General features: G+C 49.5%; 5 protein-coding genes across 5 annotated transcripts; 1 reads left to right on the top strand and 4 right to left on the bottom strand.

Moving 5' to 3' along the window:
* Positions 1-16: 16 nt before the first annotated feature.
* Positions 17-256, bottom strand: HD556DRAFT_1199477 (uncharacterized protein; the record flags this gene model as incomplete). The annotated part of the gene is made up of 1 exon (XM_041296353.1): positions 17-256. A coding segment is annotated over one exon (240 nt), but the record flags the coding sequence as incomplete, so codon positions are not given.
* Positions 257-500: 244 nt separating this feature from the next.
* HD556DRAFT_1451607 (uncharacterized protein) lies at positions 501-2,141 on the bottom strand (the record flags this gene model as incomplete). The annotated part of the gene is made up of 5 exons (XM_041307980.1): positions 501-662; positions 719-1,156; positions 1,207-1,524; positions 1,574-1,652; positions 1,708-2,141. The coding sequence occupies 5 exons, from the start codon at positions 2,139-2,141 to the stop codon at positions 501-503; spliced, it is 1,431 nt and encodes a 476-aa protein (XP_041152105.1).
* Positions 2,142-2,662: 521 nt separating this feature from the next.
* Positions 2,663-3,201, bottom strand: HD556DRAFT_1314945 (uncharacterized protein; the record flags this gene model as incomplete). The annotated part of the gene is made up of 2 exons (XM_041301044.1): positions 2,663-3,027; positions 3,075-3,201. The coding sequence occupies 2 exons, from the start codon at positions 3,199-3,201 to the stop codon at positions 2,663-2,665; spliced, it is 492 nt and encodes a 163-aa protein (XP_041152104.1).
* Positions 3,202-4,253: 1,052 nt separating this feature from the next.
* On the top strand, positions 4,254-5,112 carry HD556DRAFT_1215461 (uncharacterized protein; the record flags this gene model as incomplete). The annotated part of the gene is made up of 4 exons (XM_041296671.1): positions 4,254-4,496; positions 4,543-4,704; positions 4,753-4,905; positions 4,963-5,112. Coding segments are annotated over 4 exons (708 nt in total), but the record flags the coding sequence as incomplete, so codon positions are not given.
* An 824-nt stretch (positions 5,113-5,936) lies between these two features.
* HD556DRAFT_1451605 (uncharacterized protein) lies at positions 5,937-9,571 on the bottom strand (the record flags this gene model as incomplete). The annotated part of the gene is made up of 13 exons (XM_041307979.1): positions 5,937-6,347; positions 6,500-6,729; positions 6,785-6,826; positions 7,027-7,222; positions 7,267-7,511; positions 7,568-7,663; positions 7,738-7,806; positions 7,858-8,015; positions 8,072-8,130; positions 8,183-8,296; positions 8,347-8,516; positions 8,571-9,273; positions 9,542-9,571. 13 exons carry the CDS (start codon positions 9,569-9,571, stop codon positions 5,937-5,939), a joined length of 2,523 nt encoding a protein of 840 aa, XP_041152102.1.
* Between the last annotated feature and the right edge of the window lie 17,042 nt (positions 9,572-26,613).

Raw genomic sequence — 26,613 nt, 5'->3', positions numbered from 1 at the left:
GTCGATATGCAGTTTGTTCAGGAAGCTCGGTGTTGAACCCGTCAGTAGTACCGAACAATGAGATGGACTGGACGTAGTGCGAGAGTTGGTGCAATTTAGGAATATTGAAATGATCTCGAACTTCGAGTTCGCGCAGGATTTCTTTGTTGGCGTGAAATACCGAAAGGGCGCTCTCCAGATGATCAAGGGTGTCAACTGTGTGTATTCGAAGCTGCGCATAATAAGAAAAATCTAGAATAGCGCGTGCAACCACCAACACTCCACTGGTAAATATTAAAAAATGATTCTGTCAGTGCGAGCCTTGTTAAGCATGTTTGAAGCATACCTTGGTACTGCACCAGCAAGCAACCCTACAAAAACACGCTGCATCTGCTTGTGTTCTGTACCCGTCCATTGTTTCACCGTCGAGATTCCTTTTTGAAGTGCCGAAGACCGGATAATCCGGTATGGCTTTGAAGCGTGCGTCCATTTCAGCTTGACCAACGATATCAAGGCACCATTTAACCAAGTGATCTTTGAAGACCCTTGTGGAGTTGGTGTAGGAGGTCGGGTGTGAAGGCAAGGAAGATGTCTGTGTGTGGAAGGTCAGCCCAAAAAGGATGATAGACGGTGCGTAATCCATAGTCTTTGAATTCAGCTGGATGTTGACCATTTTGTCGCTTCTTCAATATCTCTTTTATCAATGGAGGGTCCCGCATCGGTGTACTCAGTGGATCACCTCTTTCATCCGCCGCAACCAGACATTTTGGGCAACGGTTCTCCTTGCAACATGCACCAGGCATTGTTCAGGGAAATCCGCCACATATGCTGCAAGGATCGGGTAAACTTGGCGGATCATCGAGTCAGCGCATACCATTTCAATGCCATTTTGTCCTGCAGCAATGAGCGGTTGCAGCAGGAGGGACATACAATGGTGGAAGAGCCGGTAACCAGCAAGGGAGCGTGTATCTGATGTAAAGCATTCGAGTTTTTCTGCAGGTAAGTACCCAATCAGGACTGTTGCTCGTGCTGACAGTTGTCGCCTTTTTTCTTTGGCAATGTTGCCGATTGAGAGGTATATAGGCCACGCAGATTTGTCACCTCGGAACTGTGACAAACATGTCTTGTCTGAAGCAAGAATGATAGGTGCTATGGTCGCTCCTTTCGGTAACTGTTTCTGGACGTTGTAGGTCAGTCTTTGCTTAACTTTTTGGATCGCATACTCACTTGCTTTTCCCCCCACCAATCTGCAGTCCACATGTCACCAATCACTCGGTTGAGTCCCGCAGAGTCTGTGTATGCTTGTGCAGGTGCGTACACCATGTGATCCTTGAATTGAGGATTTCCGATCAGGTCTTTGATGCACTCCACAGGATCACGCATCCAAAGCTCGACATCTTCATGCAATGGTTCACCCTTCTCGTCTGTTTGGTTTCCCCGGACACTGATCTTCTTGCAGCTCCAGGCAGCTCCATGCGGAAGTTCATCGACCTTCTGGAGGAACGATCGGTTGTTGTGGAAGGATGGTTGCATTCGGTTTCGTGTCTGTCACACCAGTAAGTCCAATTCTTTCAGCGGTCAATGTGTAACTTACTATCGGCAACTTTAGAAAATCATTGGTTCGGGTCTGGCCCAGACTTTTAACGAGCCACTCTGCGAGTCCCCATTCTTCCCTGGCGACTGAAATCAATCATTTTGCAGAGGAGATGAAGACAACAGGGTACGTACTCATCGCAAAAAGGTGCCCACTCGTCCTCACCCATGCTTTTTTTATACTTCCGATAGCTCTCAAAACCAGTTTCTCCCTCCCGCAGAGTCCGTCCACCATCAGGGCATTCCTTGAAATATCGCCCACTATTTGTTCTCACAGCATCTTCATCAGAAACCTCCTCGATGGTCACCCTCCGACTTTTCAGCGCTGGTGGGTTGCCTTGATCAGCATCGGAGGACTTGGAACGTGAGCGACGAAGCGGCAGGCCAAATGAGCTGCCAACATCATCGTAAGCAAAGTCCACTTGTGGGCCATCTTCATCATAGGTGGCCTCAGTTTCTTCGATCGTTAACTCCCATGCCCTTCTACATTCAGGGCGGCCAGTTATGTGTCTCTTGACACCACCCCTTGTAGGGAACTCCTTACCACAAAATACGCAGCACTGGGGCATGGTTGGTGAATGTTTCGAGTGAGTGTTTCGAGTGAGTGTTTCGATTCTGATTTGTAATGTACCTACTTAAAATAATTTTCATGCGCCCTGGCCTGGACTCAATCTAGGCACACTGAGAACGCAGTCAGTTATGGAGACTAGCTATCCATGTTGGTTTTGTTGATTGGGAGGACGATCGATGGGGTGCAGTGGACGGCTCTCCCAAGAACCCACCTGAACGCAATCCCAATGGTTTTGTTGATTGGAAGGACGATCCATGGGGTGCAGTGGACGGCTCTCCCAAGAACCCACCTGAACGCAATCGCTTATGGAGACTAGCTCCCAGCTCTCCCAAGAAACCACATGAACACAGTCGGTTATGGAGACTAGCTCCCGGCTCTTCCAAGAACCCACCTGAACGCAATCGCTTATGGAGACTAGCTCCGTTGTTTCACCAATATCGGTAGGCTCTCCTCATCACAAGGTTCAAGTTTATTTTCCTGGCACAACTCCATAGCATTTCTGACATGTGCCGTAAATTTTTACCAGATGACTGTACCTTCTAGTTGCCACGCTACACTAGTTTCAAAATACCATGGGCGGCCAGAAGCAATTCTAAAAGTTGCACCCTTCGCCTCCTCACAACGCTTCACTTCTGCATCCCAGCGCTCACTAACGAGTCTTCGCAAGCTCGCTTGTAAGAGGCTAGGAGTGCCAGTGCCTGGTACTAATTCTATTAGTTGCAATTTTTTGGCGTTCTCGCAGGCCTTCACTTCTGCCTCCCAGCGCTCCAAAATGAGCTTGCAAGTATATTTGGGAAACCAGATGGGGCCTGGAGTCTGACGAAATGGAGGGCGCGGGAACATGGGGCCTGTGTCAGGCTCTTCGAGCTTTGGCCTGCAGGCCACTGGTAAGTACATTGCGATAATTGGGAGGGGCAATGGGATAACTGACCTTTTGATCTCGAGTTCCCGTCTTTACGAGCAGCGTCTTTGTGACCGGCAGATGGTGACATTGTGCTGGAGGATTCGTCAGAGTGTGGTGAGTGTTTGAAGCAAGCTTTGTACCGTTTTTTTAACATTGAGGGTATCCATGACAGTGAAAAAATATTGTGACGGTACGCTCAAATCTTTTTATCCTTTCTTTCATTAAACACACAGCTTTTAGCCAAACGAGCCCTGGAATCAACGAACAATCAAGGTTCAATTGTGAGTTGTTTGTATGTTTTATGGTCTTATATATTTTGCTAACGCTAATCACACCTTGTGCTCTAGTGACCATGGCACCTCATACTAAGGCTGCCTCCAAGCAGCAAAAATTTAAGCCCACCTCGTCAATGCCTGCAGCACCGCTGAATGCGCGCACTACCTCGTCAATGCCTGCAGCACCACCGAGTGTGCGCACCGCAAGCGGTCGAGAGCGTTGACCAACTGAAAAAGAATCCTACCGTTGTAAGTACTACTAAAATATTGTATTTTACTCGCTCATGATCCTCTATAGTTTCTGAATCTCAACATATTACCCGTCGTCAAGAAGTCAAGGAACAGAAGTCGGAAAAGCAGAAGAAAAAGGCACTGAAGGCCGCCTATCAAGACCGTCCCGACAACTTTGAGCAAGAGCCTTCGGAGCTGCATAGCGACATCGACAGGCAAGAAGATATGATGGTCTGAGCTTTTTTCTTCTTTCCTAACTTAAACGAGCCACTGACCATACTTTATTCAGTTCTCCGATCACAGCATCAAGACAAAGTTGTCAAACACTAGTGCCCTGAAGTTCAGCGCAGGCAAAATTCCCCCGAGATGGCGCCACAGCAACACCAGCGCACACATAGTGCCTACTAATACTGACCGGAACACGAAAGGAAAAAAGGGTATGTGTTTTCTATCAATATTAGCCTGACTATCCTAATATCCCTCTGTTTGACTTTATCCAGCACCACGAAGCAACTTGAATGCGGCCAATGCCCATCTCAATGATGCTCCAGACGACACTCCTACCTTGGACGCTGATGACGATGACAGGTCTGAGTCAACCGACCTGGATGACGACAACGATGACGACAACACTGGTGAACCATTGCCAATAGCTCGGGGGACCAAGCGACAATTCAACATGTCCTTAGAAGATGTCCTGATAGTCCCGAAGGTCAAGAAAAACTCGGACGGTTCGCGTCAACGTGTCAAAGCCAGCGACTTTGACAACATCTCCAAAGAGATTCTCACAACGGCCTGCTCAATTTTTCGATGTCTGATTGTCACACGAGCCCCGTTTCCTGATTCTGTCGCCGTCGAGACAAATTTGGCCAAAGAGGCCTGGCACGAGGCATGCAAAATTAAAGATATTGATGTCAAAATAACACCTTTAGCAGTCAAAATGGTAAGCAATCTGTTCATACCACGCTCTGGGTCTGATTGATATGAAGCTCTTAAATCGCACATCACATGTGCGAGGTGAACTCAAAACCAAGATGCGCCTGCTGACTAGTTCTTTTTATGGTTTCCGGGCAAGTAATTCCATGCAGGTGATGCAACAGAACCGAGATCGGGCAGAGTCGTTGAAAGCCGATTCAGCCTTTATATTCAAGGTACGCAGATGACAATCTATATTACTGTGTGCTGACATTGGATAATAGGACTGGTCGTCAAAGAAGGGAGTCTACAAAACCGAATTGCTCCAAGAGGGCATCAACCTCATGTGGTTCTCAAATCGGAACGACGAGGGCCTCATCTACCATAAGTACTTCAATCCCTTTCCTGTTAGAGCTCTCGCACTCGTGCTTACAGCGGTGAGCTTATTTTGTATTCAAGTTCTTATGAGGGCACTAACAATGTCTTATTCATAGATCGAATGTTGTATCGACGAGTGGCTGCCAGGCATCAAAGAAGACATCAAGTTCACATCCGCTACATATGGAGCTGTCTACAATAATCATTTGGGCTCACTGCTGCGCTTTGATGAGCGCACTGCACCTTACAAACTTCTCGAGAGAATCTGTACCAATCTGCATGATGTAGGCCGGTATGTTTTGACTTACTATTACTCTAGTATTCTAACATTCATGCTTCGAAGTTTCATGCAGGTGTTGAATCACTCGGTCTGTCATCGGCTAGTACTACATCCCGGGTCCACACTGAGAACAAGGCCTTTGAAGACGCCATTCGAGAGTACCAGCTGGAGGAGCAGGATGACGCAGAGGCTCCGAGTCGTAGCCAGAGTGGTGCACCCTTGGCAGCACTTTCAAGATGTTCCCACATACCGTCAGACCCTATTATTATGTAGCAAATATATAGTCTAAGAGACCCCCTCCTCCAGGAGGCTTCGCCCTAGTTTTCCAAGGATGTGTGGCCATCCCTCGAGAGCATGTAACCAGAGCCTCATCACAGAGGGTAAGCGCAACCTCCTGGTATGTTCCCTGGAGAGCCTCAACATAGCAGCCTCTCCAGATGCTCACTGCCTGCCTCCCCATGTCAGCATCTCCAGATGTCAGCAAGTGTGATAGCGGATGTGTTCTGGAGCCTCTCCGTATCTGTATGTTATCCATACTTCCATACTTCCATATTCCAGTTTGAATGTTTTATTCCATTTCTGCACCCAATCCTCCGTGATCGTGATTGTCTTGAGGAGTCAAACGAGGCCTGATCACATACAAAACATTGCATTGGCTGATACTATGGTAGATACAAAGGACACGGTAGATACGTCAACGTTCGACAGCAAGCACGACAACCAAAAATGACGAAACAACTCAATATATACGCGGCCGAGGAAGTCACCTGAATGCAAAAAATGAGGCCTGCGAGCCTAAGGAGTTCGTCCTCAATCCTCCTGGTCCTTGGGGTACTCGTTAGGATACTCACGCCCATACCCATGCTGGTATCTGCCTTGTGGACCAAAATATGCACTGCTGGGAGGGTGCCAATAAGTCTCGACATAACCGTCGTATCCATCGTGAGAATTGTGGTAGGGAGCATCATGGTAATCACCGTGATACTGAGGCTGAGGACCATGGGGGGGCTGGGGGGCATGAGCCATACGGGAGTCATGGTAATATTCGGGCGGCGGGTAACGAGCAAAGCCTTGTCCATAGCGCGATGGCATTGGACCCCTTGGGCGTGGACCATACATCCCTGGTCTCATGTCTGCATCGTGCGCCCGCGTCATGGAGTGACTCTCGGCATTAAAGTCTCCGTCGGTAGGTGCAGCCGCCATCTCGGATTCGGTACGCCGCTCATGATGGGATCATGGCATCCCCATGACAGGCTCCCTGCGCCCAATGGGTTGGTCGTGAATTGTCGCAGGCTGCAGGGATGGAGGTTGCATGAGAGGCGACTTAGCTGCTGGCCCAAGAGATTCCCCGCCTGCAGGGATGGAGGTCGCACAACAGGCGACTTAGAAGCTGGTGCGAGAGATCCTGCACGCACGATGTTGTCCGGGAATAAGTCTACCGAAGCATGACGAGTTGGCGAGGGAGGCAAGGGACGTGTGGGGAGGCTGTTGGTAGCATCAGCATTGCTCGAGCGAGTCTCTGCTGCAGCTTTGTTGACGGCACTACCGTCAGGAGCATCGACGTCATTATCCACGATGGGATCGACTGCAGTCACAGGATGCTCTAAGGATCGTGTCAGTCAATGGAAATTGTAACAATGTAGTCAACAAATTCATACCTTGAGCTGACGAACCATTAAGCAGACGTTTAGCAGGTTTGGCTACAATATACATCAGTCGCCTTATAGAAGCAAATGCAAGAGGAACAAACATACCTCATACATCTCGAATATGTTCATCACCGGAGGACTCAGCAGTCCCCGACGGTGCTCTCCTCTCAGGCACCTTGGGTTTAGGCCTCACAGGTACCTTACCTTTCATCTTCTTTGCTGAGACTGCCTTCTCTGCAGGCGCAACAGACGGTGACCTCTTTTGGATGCTCGCGAGGCGCCTTCGGATTTCGCCTTCCGCTTCTTGGAGGAAACATCATCTTGGTAATCGGAGTCGAGAACCACTGATTCCTCCAGGTTTTCATCTAGGTCCTCTGAGCCAGACGGAGTATCACTAGATGCCAAGGAAATGACCTCCTTGTCGACCTTCTTCTGGCCCGTCGGGCACTTAACGACTTTGAATTCTCGGGAGGGGGGAGGCTGGGGCGGACAGGTGCAGACACGCTTGGTTCGTCATCGGACTCGTCAGCAAGAGATGTTGTGGAAGCAGGCAGTGCCGATGCTTTCTTTGATGTTTTGCCTTTGACTATGGAAGTAGCTGTGCTCTGCTTCAGGCGCAGAGCACCCAGGCGATCCGATTTGCCATTCACAAAAAGGCGACGTCCTGCAGTATGAACCGAATCTGCTGCAGGAGGCGCGCCCTCCACTACTGGGCACTCAGAAGTGAGGACTTTAGCTGTATAAAAAGATCATTTGTAAGCAGGCGAAGACTGAAATTGAATAAAAACATACCTCGCTTAGCTTCGGCAATTTTTTTGATGCTCATGGTCCCCGCCTTCAAGGCTGCGATGACAATGCCGGTCTCCTTCAGAGTCAGGTTTGCGATACCTTTATTACGGTGGTATGAAAACCACCTGGGAGGAGCATGTCCTCCGGATATCCTTTGATGATCATTGACATACGCGTGAGCTCCGATGGCAGTGTCTTCCACGGAAAAATCTTGTTGGACGTTAGTTTTCCGCCCAGTGCATCTGTCCCTCAGTGTCAGCGAACAAACGACAAATGAAATACACTCAAAATACCAATTTGACGATGCAACTCATCCTTGATCCACTTGATTCCATGCTTGGAAATGTCGAGAGATTCTGAAGGGGGGACTGAAGCCCCGCGTACGTTGGCATCGATCCCAATGCTGTCTTCATCAAAGGCCTCTTCGACGACACCGAGTGATGTCAGGTTACTAATGATTACATGAGAACTTCGTCACCAGGAACGTCGAGACAATACTTACTATACCTGGCTTTCAAGTGACCGATGATAGTATCTTCATCAGCCCTACAGCGCGATTTCCAAAACTAAAATTAAGATAGTGATTAGGTGACGTTTATGTGGCCTACAAATACTCACACCCTCAGCTCCAGGTGTCGTATGGGCTAGGCCCAGCGAGCCGTCTTGATTAACGACTTTTCCGCACGCTACAAAAGCAGCCTCAAAGCCATAGCGAGCTGCTGCAGAGTCCATCTGTCTACCCTCAGTAACACAATAGTAAAACATGACGGAATTATACTCACAAGGCCAGAGATCTTTGTGCCAAATTTGTGGAACTCTTGACCCCGCATAGCAACCGTCTGAGGAATACCCAGGAGCATCGCTGACTGTTCATGAAGCTCGAGGATGTTTTGCCACTTGTCCGGGAATGCTGCCTTGAAGAGTTCATAGCAATTACGGCGCACAGTGGCACCTTGAATCACCGCATTAGAATGACAGAACATCGGCCACAAGATGTAAAACTCACTTGGTGTGCCATGAATCTCGGGGGCCCTCCTGCCGAGCCTCGCAAGCTCGTCCTTGAGGTGGTCCTTGAAGTAACTACTGTAAGCGTTCCAATGGTTGACAGTACTGGTGGAGCGCGCATGGCTCTTGTTCCAAAGTATGACGATCTGATGAGTGGGGATGGCTGTTTTGCTACTTAGATCTTGAATCATACGTTCGAGTTCCACGAATCCCTCTCGGAGCACAGCATTCGCTGTCTGAAATCTTCGCCCCTTCACTGCAGGGACGACATCAGATGTATCGTCCATGGGGAAGTCGAAAGCATCATCCATGGGAAAGCCGTCAGTGTAAGGATGACCCTCCCATTCTGCAGGCCCTGTCGGAGTAGGAGGTGTGATGTAAGTCTGAGGCACAGCAGGTAGCAACGTCGATGAGCCGGCAATGTGGTTGTCATCTCCGCCATTTTCGAAGGAACCCAACATCATACCACTGAAGTCATATTGTTCCAGTGGTAGAAACGAGGGTTTTGTAAAGAAGTTGGGCTGTGGAGGCTGGCCACCATCTGGGCGAGCATTCTCAGATGAATTGATAAGAGGAGCCTCGTAAAACACATCTTGTATAGGAAGCTGCAAAGGCACCGAACGCTCTCGAAGAGCAGGCTGAGGAGGCACCGAACGCTCTCGAAGTGCAGGTGTTACGACTGGGATAAGTCGAGGTATCTCTGTCTGAGTAGACAATCGGCAAAATGCCAGATAGACGTGAGTCTGCTCTCGATTGAGAGATCAAGGTTTCTGGCTAAGGCGAGTGTCGATGACTCCCTTAGAATAGTGGTTCTTAGACAGTAAAGTTGGAGACTTTACTGAAGGACAATGTTCCAGGTAAAACCCAGTAGATTAAAGTAAGGAATACAACAGTGGGTAGGTAGGTTTATATACCAGTGTTCAAGCGGAGCTTGTAAGTGCGTTATCAAGATAGAAGCAAGAAGAGGCGGACAGCCCGCTTGGCAAGATAAGAGATAAGCATGATACGGACGGCCCGTTTGGAAGTGAAATGGGAAATAAGTATAGGGGTCTGAATGTTACTGTAACATTACCCCCTTACTAGGGTTGAAACCACCGGATTCAATCATCCTGGTTAGCATAGTAAATGGGATCATCAGAATACTCTAAGTCGTCTTCTGGTCCAGCCTTCATACGTTCCTCCGAATAGAGCATTTCTTCTTCTCTGCATAATGCTGCGTATGCGTCATCGGCGTCGTTCTCCCAGACCGTGAGTGCCTGGTAAAATCCTTCGTCCTTCCAGGTTAGCGAAGTAGGGGTTTCTCCAGTATAGTGCGGGCAATAAAATGAAAGATGGCCTGGAGACAATTCTCGACAGACGCGGCAGTAGTAGTCGGGGCAATTAACTTGCCTATGCCCGAGCGTCTTGCAGTATCTGCATACGCGGTTTTCATCAGGATTAGAGGAGGTCGCTCGTAAGGGTGATGGGCCTGGCTTAGGACTAAGTGCTTCATCTGCACTGGTGGCGCGTCTCTTTCCTTTATCTTTACCAGAGCGCCGAGCTCGCGTTCTTTTCCTAGTTAAATCGGTTCGTTGCATGGGGTGCCTAATGGCTACACCTCGTTGCTCTGCCTCCGCGATTAGCTCAGCAGGAGTGGCAGGTTGAGTTCTTCCCAGCGCTTGCATGGGTACTATTCCATCCGTGAAGGTATGCGTCGATAACGAGTCCGGAATGATAAGTGGGGGATGGATGTGGAGTGAGGCCAATGCGTTGGCCAAGTCCTGTTCTTCATGATAGGATAAGTGTTGTTGGTTTGGATCGGCAGCGATCTCTTCGCGGGTAGCAGAGAACGCAGTATAAAGATGGGGAGGGTGTTCGATAGTTTCCACCGTAGGAGCTGGTACGGGGACCGCTTGGCGGTTTTCTTCTCTGAGAGAAGCTAACATGGCTTCCGTTGTCTGCGCGAGATTATTGACCGCAGCCAGTAGCTCATTAGGAACGTGAGAAGAGAGAGTAGGAGCAGCGTCTTGGTATGAGGGAGGAGGGGCTCCTCTAGTGGAGCCCATAGGGGAAGGTGGGCGCGCGACCCCTGCGGTTTGTTCTGAGACGATGTGGATGACCGTTCTAATATCGTCTTTAACTTCTTCAGGAATAAGGCGCAGAGCAAAGTTGCGTATGCGCCTCTGCATATGCATGAGACTGTGGCGGACCGTGTTGTCTTCAACGAGACGACAGACTCGCTCGATGATCTCGGTGGCTCTAATGATGTTGATGAGGAGGTTGATGGAGTGGGCGTTTCTTCCGAAGAGAACTCTGGTGAGCTCAATGGCATGTTGGGGGCAGAGAAGTGCTGCCTCAATGAGGGTGAGGTCTTCAGCTTGGGTGATGTACGTTTCGTATCGTTCGTCATTGGAGTCAAGGGCGGAGGTTTCGAAGGTGGAGTTGTATGGCAGAGTGTAGGTGGATGCGGGGAAGGGCATATTGGTCACTTGGGTTTTGTTTACAGGGGAATGGTTCGTTCAGTTTAGCTTGTGCCTCTTCTTATATGTTGTTAAAAGCTCTTTCGAACTCCGCAAGTTCTCCTCGGGTATCCATTCGTTGCTTCCGGAAGAGTAGCCTATCCACGATACGAGATAGCGTCTTCGTTTACCCGTGCCTTTATGGCTAAGAATAGCTTCTATTTCATATTCTTCTTCGCCATTGATAATGTCAGGTGGAGGTTCGGTGTAGTTCGGCCCGTGTATCTCTGTTTCGCGATAGGACGATAGTTCAGAAGCATGGAACGTGGGGTGAACTTTCCACTGGTCTGGGAGTTTTAGGGTAAATGTGATGGGAGATAAGACTGCGGTGATAACGAATGGGCCGTATCGTTTGGGCGCAAGTTTCCTAGAAGGTAAAGATGTCAGGAGATTGGTGGCTGTAAGCCATACCTTATCTCCTATCTTCCATGGTCGGTATTTCCCATGGCGAGATCTTTCTGCCATTCGTTGCATGGCGATGTTATGACAAGCGAGTGCTTCTTCACGTATCTTCTGTAGGTTTCTGAGTCTTTCTTCTGCTGCTGGCGTGTCTGATACTGATAAGATGTGAGGGATCCCACGTGGTTCATAGCCCATCATGAGGAAGAACGGGGACGTGTTCCTGGCATCGTGTTTCCGATGATTGTGGACGAATTCGGCGATAGGAAGGTGATTTGACCATTCTAACGGGTTATTCCTGCAATAGATCCGTAGGTAGGTTTCCAGTTCTTGGTTAAGACGTTCTGTTTGTCCGTCTGTCTGGGGGTGGTAGGCGGTCGATGCGGCGATCTGATATCCGAGTAGTCGGGCAAGTTCTCGAGAGAATTTCGAAATGAACTGCGGTCCTCTGTCTGAGATCACTTTTTCGTGGAGGCCGAATCTTTTGAACACGTTTTTGAGGAATAGTCTGGCTACTCCTTCGGAGGTGATGTTTTTATTGCAAGGTGAAATAATTACCCCCTTCGTAAGCCCATGGTCTACCACGATCATGATAGAGTCAAAACCGCCCGATACAGGTAGGTCGGTGATAAGGTCAACAGAGACTTGGGAGAAGGGGCGAGTGGCGATGGATGGGATCGGTCGCAACGGTGGAGTGACCGGGTGCGTGTCAGCCTTCATTTGCTGACATAAGGCACATCCGTCGACGTATTTGCGGATGTAAGTTCCCATGGCTGGCCACCAAAAATCTCGTTTGACGAGTTCTTCCGTTTTGAATCGTCCGGGATGTCCCGCAGTGGGATGATCATGGTGTTTAAATAACACGTCATGTCGTTGGGCTGCTGGCACGTAAGCTCTATTTTTATAAAAGAGGACGCCATCGGTGCACGTCCAGTCTGAGAGGGCGGATTTCATTGGGGGAAGGCATACTCCGTCCAATGCTTCCAGGGCTTTCTGGTAGACGGGATCGTCGGCGGAGTTGCGTGCAATACTTTCTGACAAATCATTGTCAATTAGTCGCACGAACATGGTATCAGGGAGGAGAATGCGATTTTCGTTATCGTCTTTTCCGAGTGAATGGTCGGGGCGTCGAGAAAGGGCATCAGGGGCGGCTAATTTGGTCCCTGCGACGTGATGCAACTCTAACTGATAATTGGAAAGGGTGAGCTGCCAACGTGCCTGCCTTCGTGTCAGCTTTTGGGCGGAGCGGAAGTACAGGAGGTTCATATGATCCGTGAATACTATCACGGTGTGGGGGCTCCCTTCTAAATAGTGGCGCCATTCAGAGAGTGCTCTAATGACTGCCAGTAGTTCTCTGTCAAAGATTTCGTAGTTCCGTTCTGCGGGGTTGAGAGATTGTGATAGGTAACCGCATGGATGGTACATTCCATTTTCATCAGTCTGCAGCAACACTGCTCCGGTTGCTGCCAACGATGCATCGGTAGCAATTGCGAATTGGCGAGTTGGATCCGGGTTTCTCAGTACTGGTTGCGATAAAAAGGCGTTTTTAAGGTGGTCAAAGGCGTTCTGACATTTGTCAGTCCAAACGAAAGGGTGGTCTTTCTTCGTGAGGTCGATAAGGGGTCGAGCGATATCCGAGTAGTGAGCAATGAACGTCCGATAGAAATTGCAGAATCCTAGGAAAGACCGTGTGTCTTTTAGATTCTCCGGGGTTGGCCAGTGTTTGATTCCGTCTACTTTGGCGGGTTCCATCCCTACTTCCCCTGGTCGGATCATCATTCCAAGATACTCTACTTCTCGCGCATCAAAGGTGCATTTTTCCGGTTTAACGAATAGTTTTTCTTTTCGAAGGATGTCGAGGATTTCGATGGTCCGTGCTTGGTGCTGCTGGAGATCCTTTGAGAAGATTAATAGGTCGTCCATGTATATGACTAGCCATCCTTGGTTTATTTGCTTCTGGCAGAGGTTGGTCATGAACGCTTGGAAAGTTGCGGGGGAATTCGTTAATCCAAAAAACATGACTGTTGGCTCGAACAGTCCTTCTTGAGTGGTAAACGCTGCTTTCCATCGATCTTCTGGGTGGATCCTTACGTTATTGTACCCTGATCTAATGTCGATCTTCGTGAAATACTTGGCGTCATAGAGTTGTTCAATGAGGGATTTTGGCAAGGGGAGGGGATATTGATTTCGTACGGTCCAATCGTTGAGATACCGATAATCCTGACAGGGACGTAGTTCTCCGCTCTTCTTTCCTACGAAAAAGAATCCGCTGGCTTGAGGTGACTTGGAGGGGACAATGAAACCTTTTCTAGTGTTTTCTTCGATAAATGTTTTGACAGCTTCTCGTTCTTTTCCTGATAATGGGTAGACTTTTGACGTCTTGGGTACAAATCCTGGTTTGAGGTCGATACGATGATCTACTCCCGGTCTTTCCGGCGGGAGTTTGTTAAGACCATCCTTGGCAAAGACGTCTTGATACTGGTGGAGGAAGTGAGGGACGAGTTCTTCAAAAGTTTTCTTTTGCTTTTCTATTTCTCCTGCAACCGCGAATTCTTGGGCTTTATTACTTGTTTTTCCATAGTTTTGTTCTCTTTTTGATGTTCCGTCTCGAACGAGTGGGGTATCGAAGGTTATATCTTCTATGATGCGTACGGTGGATCCATCAGTGGCATACTCGACGAGTACTTCGTCACTGGCTAATTGATAGTCAAATGGGTCTGCGACTGGAGTTTTGAAGTTTTCCGACCAGACGTCGTCCTTTGTGTCATAGTTAGGTATTTCTTCATCAACTATCGGCTTCCGTAGTTTGGAATTTGTCCAAGTTCGGTTCGTTTCTTTTCTGACTTCTTTTCTTTTTCTGAAAAGCGGGGGGAGTGACTTCTTGCGTCTCTTTCTGTCGATGCTTTTTTCTATGGCAAGCGACCTCTTTGTTGATGGGAGTGATACGGTCTTGGCTTCCCAATCGATCTGAGGTTTTAGTGCAGCAAGCCAGGGGAATCTTAGGAGGATTTTGTCCTGCTTAGCTAACTTTGCCACGTTGAACTTTCCGATCATAGTTCGTTGATCGATTTTGATCGTGAGTACGCAATAACGAGAGATAAGTCCTCCTTGAGCGTCCGATCCATCGGCGGTGATAACAGGGAAGGGTCGTGAAAGTTTGTGGGTTTTTATTTTGTGCCTTTTACAGAAGGTATCGCTGATAAAGGTGCCGGATGCTCCGGAATCGATAACCATGGATGTTTCGACGGTTTGTACGCGTTTATCGGAAAAAATGGATGCAGGAATTCTTAATTCATTTCTGGTTCCGATAGAACGTATTAGTCGTACATGAGTGGGAGTTACTGACGTCGAGGCAGTGTCCCTTTCTAAAAATCCGTTTCCACGAAGCGGCGTTCTACTTCAGTGAAGTCGCTATCTTCTTCTTCTTCGATTTCTTTGGCTTTTTCTTTCATAGTCTTCCTTCGGATCGGTGCTTTCCTTTTAGGAATTTCTTCTTCGTTCCTCTCCTTCTTTCTTCTGATAGGGGTCCTGGAGGAGGAAGCGCGACTTTCGACTTCGTCGTCGCTGCTACTTTCTTCTTCTTTGTTTCTTCGGATTTGTCCTTTTTCTCTAGGGTGGAAGGAGGTGTCATTGGCACGATGTCCTACTTGGTGACATTTGAAGCATCTTCCTTCTTTGAGGTGCTTCTTTAATTCCGCGTCTGAGAGACGGCTTATGCGGTCGACTTCCATGTCGTCGTTTCTTCTCGGAATGTAATGCCTATTTCCGAAGTTTTTCTTCTTCTGTTGCTGGGGTCTTTCTTTCTTCTTTATGGCTTTCCATCTTTGGAAGGCGTTATCGAGATTAATGCAGGAGTTGACGACAGTGTCGAAGTCATCAAGGGTTTCGCCTGTTTTATACAGGTTGTCTTGAAGCCCGTAGTCTAGGCCTTGTCGAAAGAATTCGATGAGGGGGGCTTGTTCGGTCATTCCCGCTCGGTGTGCGAGGAGCTTGTAATTGGAGATATAGGTATGGAGATCTCCTTTCATCTCTAATCCTCTTATCTTCGTCATGGCGGTTCCGGCGGGGTCCATGGGTTTAAAGGCTTCGTCGAAGTCCTTTTTGAATTTGATCCAGGTACCGTAGCCGATCATTTGTCCAGAGGTGTCTTTCCTCTTGGGGTCTAGGGCTGCTTCCATGAAGTCTTCCGCCCAGGCTGCTGCGTTTCCTTTCGTCATGTAGGATAACACAAGGATGATCTTCTTTTTATCATCAACGTAGACTTTGTCGTTAATGTCGAGGTATGCATGACATTTCATCATGAATCTCTTTGATTCTTCCCTGTCTCCATCGAATTCGGGAGGGGAACCGATCTTTAGTTCTATTTCTTTGTTCTGTGTCGTCATGGTGTTCAAAGGAGGAATGGTTGGTAGCGCTCCTAAGTTCAAGGCTCCGATTAAGGGAGTTAACGAAGTCGTGGTGTCGGTTTCGTTGCAGATGGCAACGGTTCAGGTGATAAAGACTTTAATCTTTTGTTACGACTGGGATAAGTCGAGGTATCTCTGTCTGAGTAGACAATCGGCAAAATGCCAGATAGACGTGAGTCTGCTCTCGATTGAGAGATCAAGGTTTCTGGCTAAGGCGAGTGTCGATGACTCCCTTAGAATAGTGGTTCTTAGACAGTAAAGTTGGAGACTTTACTGAAGGACAATGTTCCAGGTAAAACCCAGTAGATTAAAGTAAGGAATACAACAGTGGGTAGGTAGGTTTATATACCAGTGTTCAAGCGGAGCTTGTAAGTGCGTTATCAAGATAGAAGCAAGAAGAGGCGGACAGCCCGCTTGGCAAGATAAGAGATAAGCATGATACGGACGGCCCGTTTGGAAGTGAAATGGGAAATAAGTATAGGGGTCTGAATGTTACTGTAACAGTTTTCCACTCGTCTCCTTCCGCCATCCGGACTAGATGGTATGCGGACCGGAGGTCGATCTTAGTGTAAACTTTAGCGCGGCTCGGAGAATCAAGAAGGTCGGAAATGAGGGGAAGTGGGTAGCGGTCTTTCTTTGTGATTTTATTGAGTCCTCGGAAATCTACACAGAGGCGTAGGGAGCCGTCCTTCTTTTTGACGAATAGGACAGGGGCTCCGTGCGGAGAGGATGAGGAACGAAGAAGTCCGGTCGCAATATTCTCATCAAGGAATTTGCGAAGAGCTACAAGCTCAACCGGAGAAAGGGAATAGATGGTGCCAAGGGGCGGAGCCGCTCCTTCTTCCAATTCAATCTTCAGATCATAGGGACGATGGGGAGGGAGCTGTCCGGCTTTGCCCTTATCAAAGACATCCGCATACTCGTGATATTCCGAAGGGATTCCGGATAGGTTTGGAGGTTTGGAGGAAAGTGTAGCGGAGCGGAGATTGACACCGGTGGGTCGGACGAAAATACTGAACTGGACCGATCCCTCTAATTTGCAGGCCCGGCAAAAGGCAACTGCATTGATTAGGGAGATATTAGGAACAGTTTTATCAGCGGAGGAACTCGGCGAGGTTGAGGAAGGGATTTCCGCCGGAGCCGGCGGAAAAGAGGTCGGAGGGGTCGGAGGCACTCCATGAGGAATCGGACGGAAATCGATGCTGCCCTTTACCCAGTCAATCAACGGATTGGGTCGGGTGAGCCAGCTATATCCTAGAACGATGGAACAGGATGAGTCCAACGGAGTAACATAAAATGTTTCGGAGGTAACCACGCCGGTCGGAAACCGGATTGGTAAATCTACTGCCTCAGTAATAGTGGCATTAGAAGTACCATCAAACAGATGGAGCGGAAGCGGAGGAATTGCATAGGTCGGAATGTTATTTTCTCGGATTAGCTTGCTTTCTATAAAACAATGGGAGGAACCACAATCTACTAGAGCCGGGAACGGAGAAATATCGGGAAAAGTAGAAATAGAGACGGATGGTACTAGAGAGTTCGGATCGGAAAAGGAAATAGCATTGAGACATAGCTCCATTGCGCGGGTTGAGTCAACGCAACCCTCGTCCCGCGCGGAGTCAGGAGGGTTGCGGACTAATTTTTTGTCTCTTCCGAGACCTCCGGTTTGGCTTCCGGAGTCACCGTGCTAGCACGACCTTTGGCCGCACGGGAAGTGGACTTTAGGCAGTCCCGGGCAGTGTGACCGGGTCCGCCGCAGAAGAGGCAGAGCTTCTTCTCCATGCGCCTCTGGCGTTCCTCGGAGGTGAGTTTACTGTCTTTTCCGAGCTTGGACGTCAAGTCCGGAAGTTTGGCGGAGGAGGAAGCCGAAGCGTTTCCGGATTTTCCGCCGGAGTACTCTTTCCGGTCGGAAGTGGAAGCTGACTGCTTAGCAGGAGGCGCGGATGCGGAGGGTTTGGTTTCGCGGGAGACTTCTCCTTTGCGTTCCCAGTATCGAGCGTCAATAGTCTGAGCGAGAGTTTTGTATTGGGACAGAGTGGTGGGTTTTCCTTGACGACTGATTTCGTCCTTGATGCGAGCCGGAAGTCCATTGTAGAACTGATGGCGCAAAGCTCCGTCGCCCCAACCTCGGACTTGGGAAGCTAGCCGCTGGAACTCTACAACGTACTTGTTGATGCGCTGTCCGTCGCACATATAGAGCTGTTCCAGCTGCATTTCCGCATCTCCGACCGGGTCATGAGGTCCGAAGTTAGTTTGGAGTTCTAACATGAACTCGGAGTAGTCATCCATCCAATCCGGACGATCCGCTAGATCATCTGAAAGGAGGTCCGGCTCAAACCATTCAAGGGCCATGCCCTTGAGGTATGATTGCGCGAAGTTGACCTTAGTTCGGCCGGTACGGAAAGATTTCGGCTTAGCTTGGAAGTTAAGCTCACATTGGACAAAGAACGCCCGGAGTTTCCGGGGCTCAGTGCCATCGAAGGTATCCGGTTCTTGGACTTTGACTTTAGGGTCACCGGATCCGGAGGATTGGCGGTTGTTACGCGCCAGGTTATTGATGGCTTGGGATAGCCGGAGGAAGACCAAGTCTTGTGGACCTAGACCTTCGTTTTCATCGTCAGTCGGGTCTTCCGGAGGTTCATCATCCGGATCTCCGCCACCTCCTCCCGGCGGGTTACCGCCTAGGGCAAGTTCATCATCGGAATCATTGTGCGGAAGATTTCCGGCGGGTGTGGGGGTGGGGGTAGACGGATGTGGGCGATTCATGAGTTGTGAGATACTGGAGGCAGCACCTTGCGCACTAGCGCGGCGCTGTGAGAAACTGAGGAAGGCATCGACTATGGGAGTAGAGTCGCGTCGGGCGGTTACTACACCCGCTGCATTGAGAGCGGTCTGCGCCCGTGTAGGTGCCATGAAGTCAGATGTAAGTATACTCGGTAAGGTGTGAGTTCGAATATACTGTTAAGAACGTGCTCAAGGGTCGGATCCGAAGGGCTTGGCTTCAGCTCGTGCGCTGCGCCCCTTACCTGAGTACATGCCCCTTACTTCCGAAGGCTGTCGAACGATGTCCGAAGGTTACCGGACGATGTCCGGAGGGCGTCGGGCGATGTCCGGAGTCCGATGTCCGATGCGCGGGAATTCCGGCGGACGTTCGGAAACAAGAGATAAGACTAATCCGGACGAAGTCCGAACTAGAAAGGAAACAGCGGAGGACTACCAGAGGTAGAGGCGGAGGTGTCAAGTCTATAGGAGTCGATCCTAAGACGAGCGGAGGTCGACGAGAGAGAAACTCAAGTCGGACGGAGGAGGGAATGAGCAGAGTCTAAGATGATATTCGAACTGAGGAAACTACAGAGATTGTACAGGGGTTTATATACTACTGAGGACATAACGGAGAACAGTAAGTGCAGTGCGAAGCTATGTAAAGCTATGAAGAAAACATATGGGACGACTATCACTAGTCTATCGGAACTTAGTAAAATGAAGACGGAAATGAATAAGGAATGGAAAATAAAGCGTACTAACTGATAAGGGAAATACCAAAGGGATAAGGCACGGAAGTTAGACGCGGGTCAGATCCGGACGATACATAGAAGTCGGCCGGATCTGGAAATCCGGAAATGATGAGTGTGATAGGTCCGGGTCCGGAACGCGGGATATGACAGGTGCCATCTTGAGGTAGTTGGGAGAAAGGAAGATTCACCTGACTAACTATTGACATAGGCCCAATCATAATTAGCTAATAAGATCTAAATCAAACTTATCACCTGCAGCCTGGCACCCTCATACGACCGGCTGGCCCAGGTCCAATTTACCGAGTGATTCACGCCCCGTTATCATGATAACCCTTTGATCATTTCGGCTCCCCAAAACTCCAGAAAAGCTTAAGAACCTCATCGATGCATCGATCAAATGCAACCTCTGGTGAACTGCCTTTTCGGAATAGGCCGGCATCAACCTTATCGTAACGGTGCTTGCGCACCAATCCCCGACTCCTGATTCCGGCCTGCTCGTTCTCAAAATGACATGCACTGCAACGTGTCATCGTATTTCAAGTTGAGGATATATATCGACGTGCTTTGAAGTCTGTAGTGTCTCACAAATAAAGGACCAGCCTGAAGACGACATTGAATGAGCCAAGGACCAACCTATTCAATTGCTTCAAGAAATTCCTTATCGCAGTGAAAACGAAATAAAAACAGATGTAGAACTGCCGTTGCGCAGGTTTGGATGTCCGAGAGCGGTGAGATCCATGTAATAAGATTCAGCGCTCAGCTACTGACAAAAGTATGATGGTGAGTATTTGCCGAAAACTGTAGAGCACTCAGCAGATGAGAATAAAGTTAAGATTCTGTCCAAGTGCACAGCTTTGCACATCGGCTGATGCATCGACAAAGCCCTCCTCCATCCACTAACGTGGGAGTCAGGGATTCAATTTATTTATGATCCGATATCCACGGCCTTTGTTTGCTATACTAGCTCCAGTACGTGCATCCCGCCTCTTGCAATGTATGTCGTGATTCAATCGAACACCGTCTTCCTTGAGTCCTGTCTTTGCATTCAAGATAGTTGACGCGGACGGGCGGGCACAGGTGCTTGGATGTGCGCCCTTCGAAGCTGAGAGATGCCGCTGTAGCCTGTTTTAACCGCTATCTCCCACTTGTTCGCATGCCCATTGTTACTTATCGTGCGGCTGTTTTACAACACAACGATCCTCCGTGGTTCTACTACTACTAATTATGTGGACTGTTTTCTATCAACCAGCTTCGTCTGACACACCACGCTCGTACACTGAACATTCGCACTCGCGTTCGACCTGTTTGAGCCCGCCCGCCCTTCACAGCTTACCTTTTGCACCCAGGTTCAAGCCAGCGTTTCGGGCCGGAAAAACCTGCATATTTTCGTCCAAATCTTTTGTACTCTGTTGAGGCTGTTTCTAATCATCTGTGATGTACTCCATTCCATCTTGTTCTTATTTTCGGTCACTTAAGTATCGAAATCCATAGATAAGCTTTTACACCATTTAAGAGATCTTTTAAGCGTATATCGAGTATTCACAAGATGATGTATTGTTCCACGCCAGGTTGTTGGAAGACCGTGCTTCACAAGGTGGTGGCAATGTGCTGGCATTGCAGATAGAGTCAACTGTTTGATAAGGAATTCCAAGTGGTTCCTTCGTTAATATTCAGCACATAGTAAAGCAAGGTGTCTTCCTATCCCCTTCAGATTTATCTAATCCTCGTTTATACATCCTCAGAAACAATGCGCGCACGTTTCCTCTTTGTCCTTGCTGTTATTGCTGCTTTGACGGTATCAACATCCACTATGTCTTCTGTCGCTGGCACTGATCAATATCTACCAGTGATGAATATCAACATTTGTGTCAGTGAGGTGTGGATGCCTCTTACTCGTTCTCACTTCGAAGGTGCTCGTTACGTCCATCGTAGAGTGTCACATCCAATGCTCTGGTATGCCTGGGACAGGATAACACTTATTTTCACGCACTCGCTTTGAGATGACACCTGTGTTCCAAACGCAACTTCGTCAGGATTATAAGCAACGACCCTTTCATGATGGGAATGTTGATAGTACAACGTCGTCATCGCTCTCAGCTCTTTTCCTTTTCCGTCTTTAATATCCCGGACTCTATTGTATAGCTTATAAACTCGTTCTCTCTTGTCTCTCATACCTCAGCGGTTCTCTTCACGACGCTGAGGTATGTATCACGTTCTGTTTGCACGCTGTCTCTTTCTGATTACGTTCCGTTCATAGACTTGTCTTCTAGGTACTATTAATATTAGCGGTTCTCTTCACGACGCTGAGACTTGTCTTCTAGCTCTACTTTAACAGGTTATGAGCCCTGGCTCAATAGAGCCATCAGACAGAACTACAAGACAGTCTACTCGCGCCTGCCCGCCACTCACTTGTCTTATCTCATTCCCATCCTCACGGCGGTATCGCCATGGGCAAATATGATCATATTCCCGAGTTATTGGGTACAGAAAACTACGTTGGTTGGTCCACGAAGATGCAATACGCTCTTGCGTGTGAAGATCTCTGGTGCCACATCAACACGAATCCTGACCCAACAGACCTACTCGGAGCGCCGTCCTTTAAGCCTGTCCCCGTTGATCCGAACAACATCACCGCCGTTGAGAGAACGGGAATTCGGGAATGGCTGTTAAGTGACATCAAGGCTAAAGACCTCATTACCCATCGTCTCAATGCATCTGTCGGAGCGCTGGTATCACACTCTCACACTGTCTCAGCTCGCGACGCGTGGAAGACGCTCGCTGAGCATTTCAATCGCACCGACACCAGTGCCCAGTATCAGCTTCACCAGCGTCTAGATGCACTACGAATGAAAGATTCCGCCGATGCTACCAATTATGTTGGTCAGCACGCAGTATTTCGTGAACGTCTCAGAGACTCAAGTGCTGCCATGCGTGATGGAGATGCCATTTATAGCCTACTCATTGGTCTTCCTCAGACCCCCATATGGCAGCAGTTTCGGTCGATGCTAGAGCAACGAATGCATGACGAGGTGATGACCGCATTACCAGGCGCTGTACCTACCTTCACTGTGGACAGTTGCGTCTCGTGCATAACGGCTGAGGCCGCACGTCACATACACTCACAGTCCATTCACACTGCACGCCCAGGATCTGAATATGCCAATGCGGCCACATCTTCCACTGCACCTGCTGCGGGCATCAACGCCATCACTGGCCTCCGTAAGCATAAGCACAACCCTGAGGGCATTTTCTGCACTACGCCGGGCTGTAATAAGGGTGATCACGACCATGCTCACTGTTACGGAAAGGGGGGTGGTATGGAGGGTCAGGCTCCATGGATGCGCAACAAGAAACCCAGTTCTAAGGAGAGCACAGCGGTTGCTGCAGCCACGACCACGACCACGACGTCTGCACCTCCTGTGCAGACGGCACCTGTCATTGCTGCAGCCGTTGCCGACATTAGCAGCCTCATGCAAGACTTGTCCTTTGCGTCGATTGCCGAAGTCTCCGACGAGATCTCCTGTGCAGTCACACTCCCTTTCACGACGATCCTAGACTCAGGGACCACTGTCACGTTGGTCAAGGACCGCCGTTTCTTTCACACATACTCAACGGAGAATCCGGTCGACATCCTCACTGCCAATCATGGCGTGCTTCAGACAAGGGGACGGGGAAATTGTGTGGCCTGGCTAAACATCGGTAAACGTCGAATATGCATTCGACTCTCGAACTGTCTTCATGCGCCCAAGGCCTTGCTCAACTTGTTGTCAGTGAGCTGCATGAACGCTAAGGGTTGGGATGTGAACTTCCGAGCAAACATGACTTGTGAGCTCGGGTACAAAGGAACGATGCTCGGGTCGATCCCTGCGACAGGGAAGCTATATGCGCCAAATATCGAGTTCATTCCATTGACCGACTCCACTGTAACTCACGCTGCACCAGAGCTGTCCGCGTTCGTTAACGTCCCACTCACCTTTGACCTTTGGCACGCTCGCATCGGGCACATCGGCAGAGAGGCTGTCATGCGCCTCAACCGTGTGGCCAAAGGTGTCACAGTTCAGTCCTCCTCCCCCTTATCTCATTGTGAATCATGCATTCTTGCCAAACACCCGCATCAACCTTTTCACTCCTCCGAGACTGAACGCGCAGGAACCTTCCTCGATCTGGTCCACAGCGACGTATGTGGACCCATCCTGACGGTAACTCCACACGGTAAACGATATTTTATCGTTTTGTTTTTATCGACGATCACACGCATGTCCTTGACCTCCAACTCCTGGCCTCAAAGGACCAGGCACTAGAAGCCTGGTGCACATTACGTGCGCGCTGGGAAAACTTATCTGGGCGACGTGTTAAGATCTTCCGGAGTGACAACGGGGGGGAATTCATTGGTGAGGCTTTCAATGAGAATCTGGATAAGATGGGAGTCCAGTGTCAACGCTCTGCCCCCTATGCTCACCAGCAAAACGGGAAGGCAGAGAGGGTGATGCGTACGATCGAAGGTCGTATGTATGCGATGCTGGATTTTGCACGTCTGCCTCCATCTCTTTGGGGAGAAGCGGCTCTCACCGCTGCCTATCTATTCAACCGGACAGAATCACGAGCTCTCCCAGCGGGAAAGACTCCCTACGAGATGCTGCATGGTGTCCAACCTAATCTCGCCCACCTCCGTGTCTTCGGTGCTCGCTGTTTTGCACGAATTCCAACAGAACTGCAGCAGAAGCTCGGTCCCCGATCACGTGAAGCACTCTTCATGGGGTATCCACCCGGTGTGAAAGCATGGCATTGTCGCGATGCCGCCACCGGCGCGTTCTTCAACTCTCGTGACGTCATTTTTGATGAAACCCTCTCCAATCGTCCCTTCCCTGACAGCGATGACGATGACGACGACAATTCTGCTCCTCCTGCGCGTTCTGCACCACCTCCTGCACCTCCAGCGTCACCTCCTCATGCAGCTGTCATTCGTCGTTCAGGTCGCATCCCTGTGCTCACTGAAAAGGGTGAGTTACTTAAGAGTCGCATTGTCGCTGATAAATCTCGCCTGGCACGTCAACGAGAAATTCGAAACGCGCGTATCAATGGCATTCCTCCTCCTACTACAGACACTCCCGTTCCGGATGCACCTATCGTCGATGCTCCTGCCAGGATGCCAGGTCCCCCAGCCAACACTGCAACAGACCCAGGCTCAATTCCCGTGGATGACGAAGAGGTTGGTTTCTCACAGGTCCTTGCGAACCTGATCGTAGTCGAGGTTGCCGCACTTTCTGTGCGAAGTGACACGCGCCGTAATCCTCTGACGCCCGGTTATGACCTTAAGTTACCACCTGCAACCTTCGACGAGGCCATGCGACGACCCGACAGTGATCATTGGCTGGCTGCGATGCGAAAAGAGATGAACTTGATGTCAGAAATGAATGTCTATGAGTTGGTGGTCTTACCTCCGGATCGTCGTGCTATAGGCTGCCGGTGGGTGCTTGAATTCAAGCAAGATCTTAAGGGAGGACCCATCTTTAAAGCGAGACTGGTGGCGCAAGGTTTCTCTCAAATCCCTGGCGTCGATTTTGGACGCACCTTCGCGCCTGTCGCAAAGTCGGCTTCTATTCGCATCATCTCAGCCTATGCAGCCGCCCACAACTGGGAACTCGACTGTTTCGACGTGAAACGTGCATTCCTTTGGGGAAAGCTGCAAGAGGACGTGTACATGAAACAGCCTCCTGGCTTCGAACGCCTCGACCCCAATGGTTCTCGTCTAGTCGCCCACTTGCTCTCTTCACTCTATGGCCTTAAGCAGGCTGCATACGACTGGTATGAACTCCTGCGTGAGGTCCTCACCAGTCTCGGCTTCCTCCGGTGTGAAGCTGATTACGCCGTATTCGTTTTCAATCATGTCAATGGTGAGGGGGTGAGAGTGATTTGCATCATCGCCTGGCATGTCGACGATGGGCTCGCAGGGGCAAACAACCGAGGTTTTCTAGATCGCACCAAAGCACAAATCGCCGAGCGTTTCGGCATCACTGATCTCGGCGCCGTAACGAAGTATTTGGGGATCCAATTCGTCCGAGACCGCAAGACGCGAGAACTCTGGATGCACCAGGAAGACTACATCGTGTATCTACTTGAGGAGCACGGCATGACCAACTGCAACCCAGTCTCTCTCCCAATGGATCCATCTTTTCCCTTTGGCCGTGCGACTGACGTCTTTCCCCACGTCGATGACCTCCAGTCAGAGTACCGCAAGCTGGTTGGAGAACTCCTGTACCTCGCTATGTACACCCGCCCAGACATCGCACTCAGCGTCATGCATCTGGCACAGTACAATGTATGTGCTGAACCCAAACACTACTGTGCCGCGAAGCACGTCCTACGTTATCTGGCCAGCACGATCAGCACACGTACGCACTATGGGGGTGCAGGAATCAATCCCAACCTTCACGGCTTCTCCGACTCTGATTGGGCGTCCTGCCCCGAAGATCGAATCTCGATCTCGGGGTATGTGTGGTTCTTCAATGGCGGTCCAGTCTCACACTCGGCGAAGAAGCAGACGACCCAGGCTCTCTCGTCGACAGAGGCAGAATACATGGCACTCACTGCTGCGATCCAGGATGGGTTGTGGCTCCAATCATTCTTCGCCACTCTCAACATCCCCTTACCCCTCCCCATGCAACTATTCGCCGACAACGCGGGTGCCATTGCCCTCTCCAAAGAGGCTGCGAATCACATCCGGACGAAACACATCGACCTTCGATATCATTTCATCAGACGCCATATCGAGGCCAATACATTCTTACCGGTCTGGGTCTCTACCCACAAAAACACCGCCGATATCTTTACAAAGGTTCTACCTCGCCCTGCCTTCGTGCATCATCGTTCTGGTCTGTCCCTCGTCGTTGGTTGAAGAAGTTCGTGTCAAGCGCTGTCTCGTTGAGGGGGTGTGTTGATAGTACAACGTCGTCATCGCTCTCAGCTCTTTTCCTTTTCCGTCTTTAATATCCCGGACTCTATTGTATAGCTTATAAACTCGTTCTCTCTCGTCTCTCATACCTCAGCGGTTCTCTTCACGACGCTGAGGTATGTATCACGTTCTGTTTGCACGCCGTCTCTTTCTGATTACGTTCCGTTCATAGACTTGTCTTCTAGGTACTATTAATATTAGCGGTTCTCTTCACGACGCTGAGACTTGTCTTCTAGCTCTACTTTAACAGGGAAGCTTTTTTCTGATGTATATC

The sequence above is a fragment of the Suillus plorans genome (genome assembly GCF_016647745.1).
Source record: "Suillus plorans strain S12 chromosome Unknown HD556scaffold_136, whole genome shotgun sequence".
NCBI classification, from domain to species: domain Eukaryota; kingdom Fungi; phylum Basidiomycota; class Agaricomycetes; order Boletales; family Suillaceae; genus Suillus; species Suillus plorans.
Note: the sequence above shows the minus strand (reverse complement) of the source record. Positions and strands in the feature narration are given on the sequence as shown.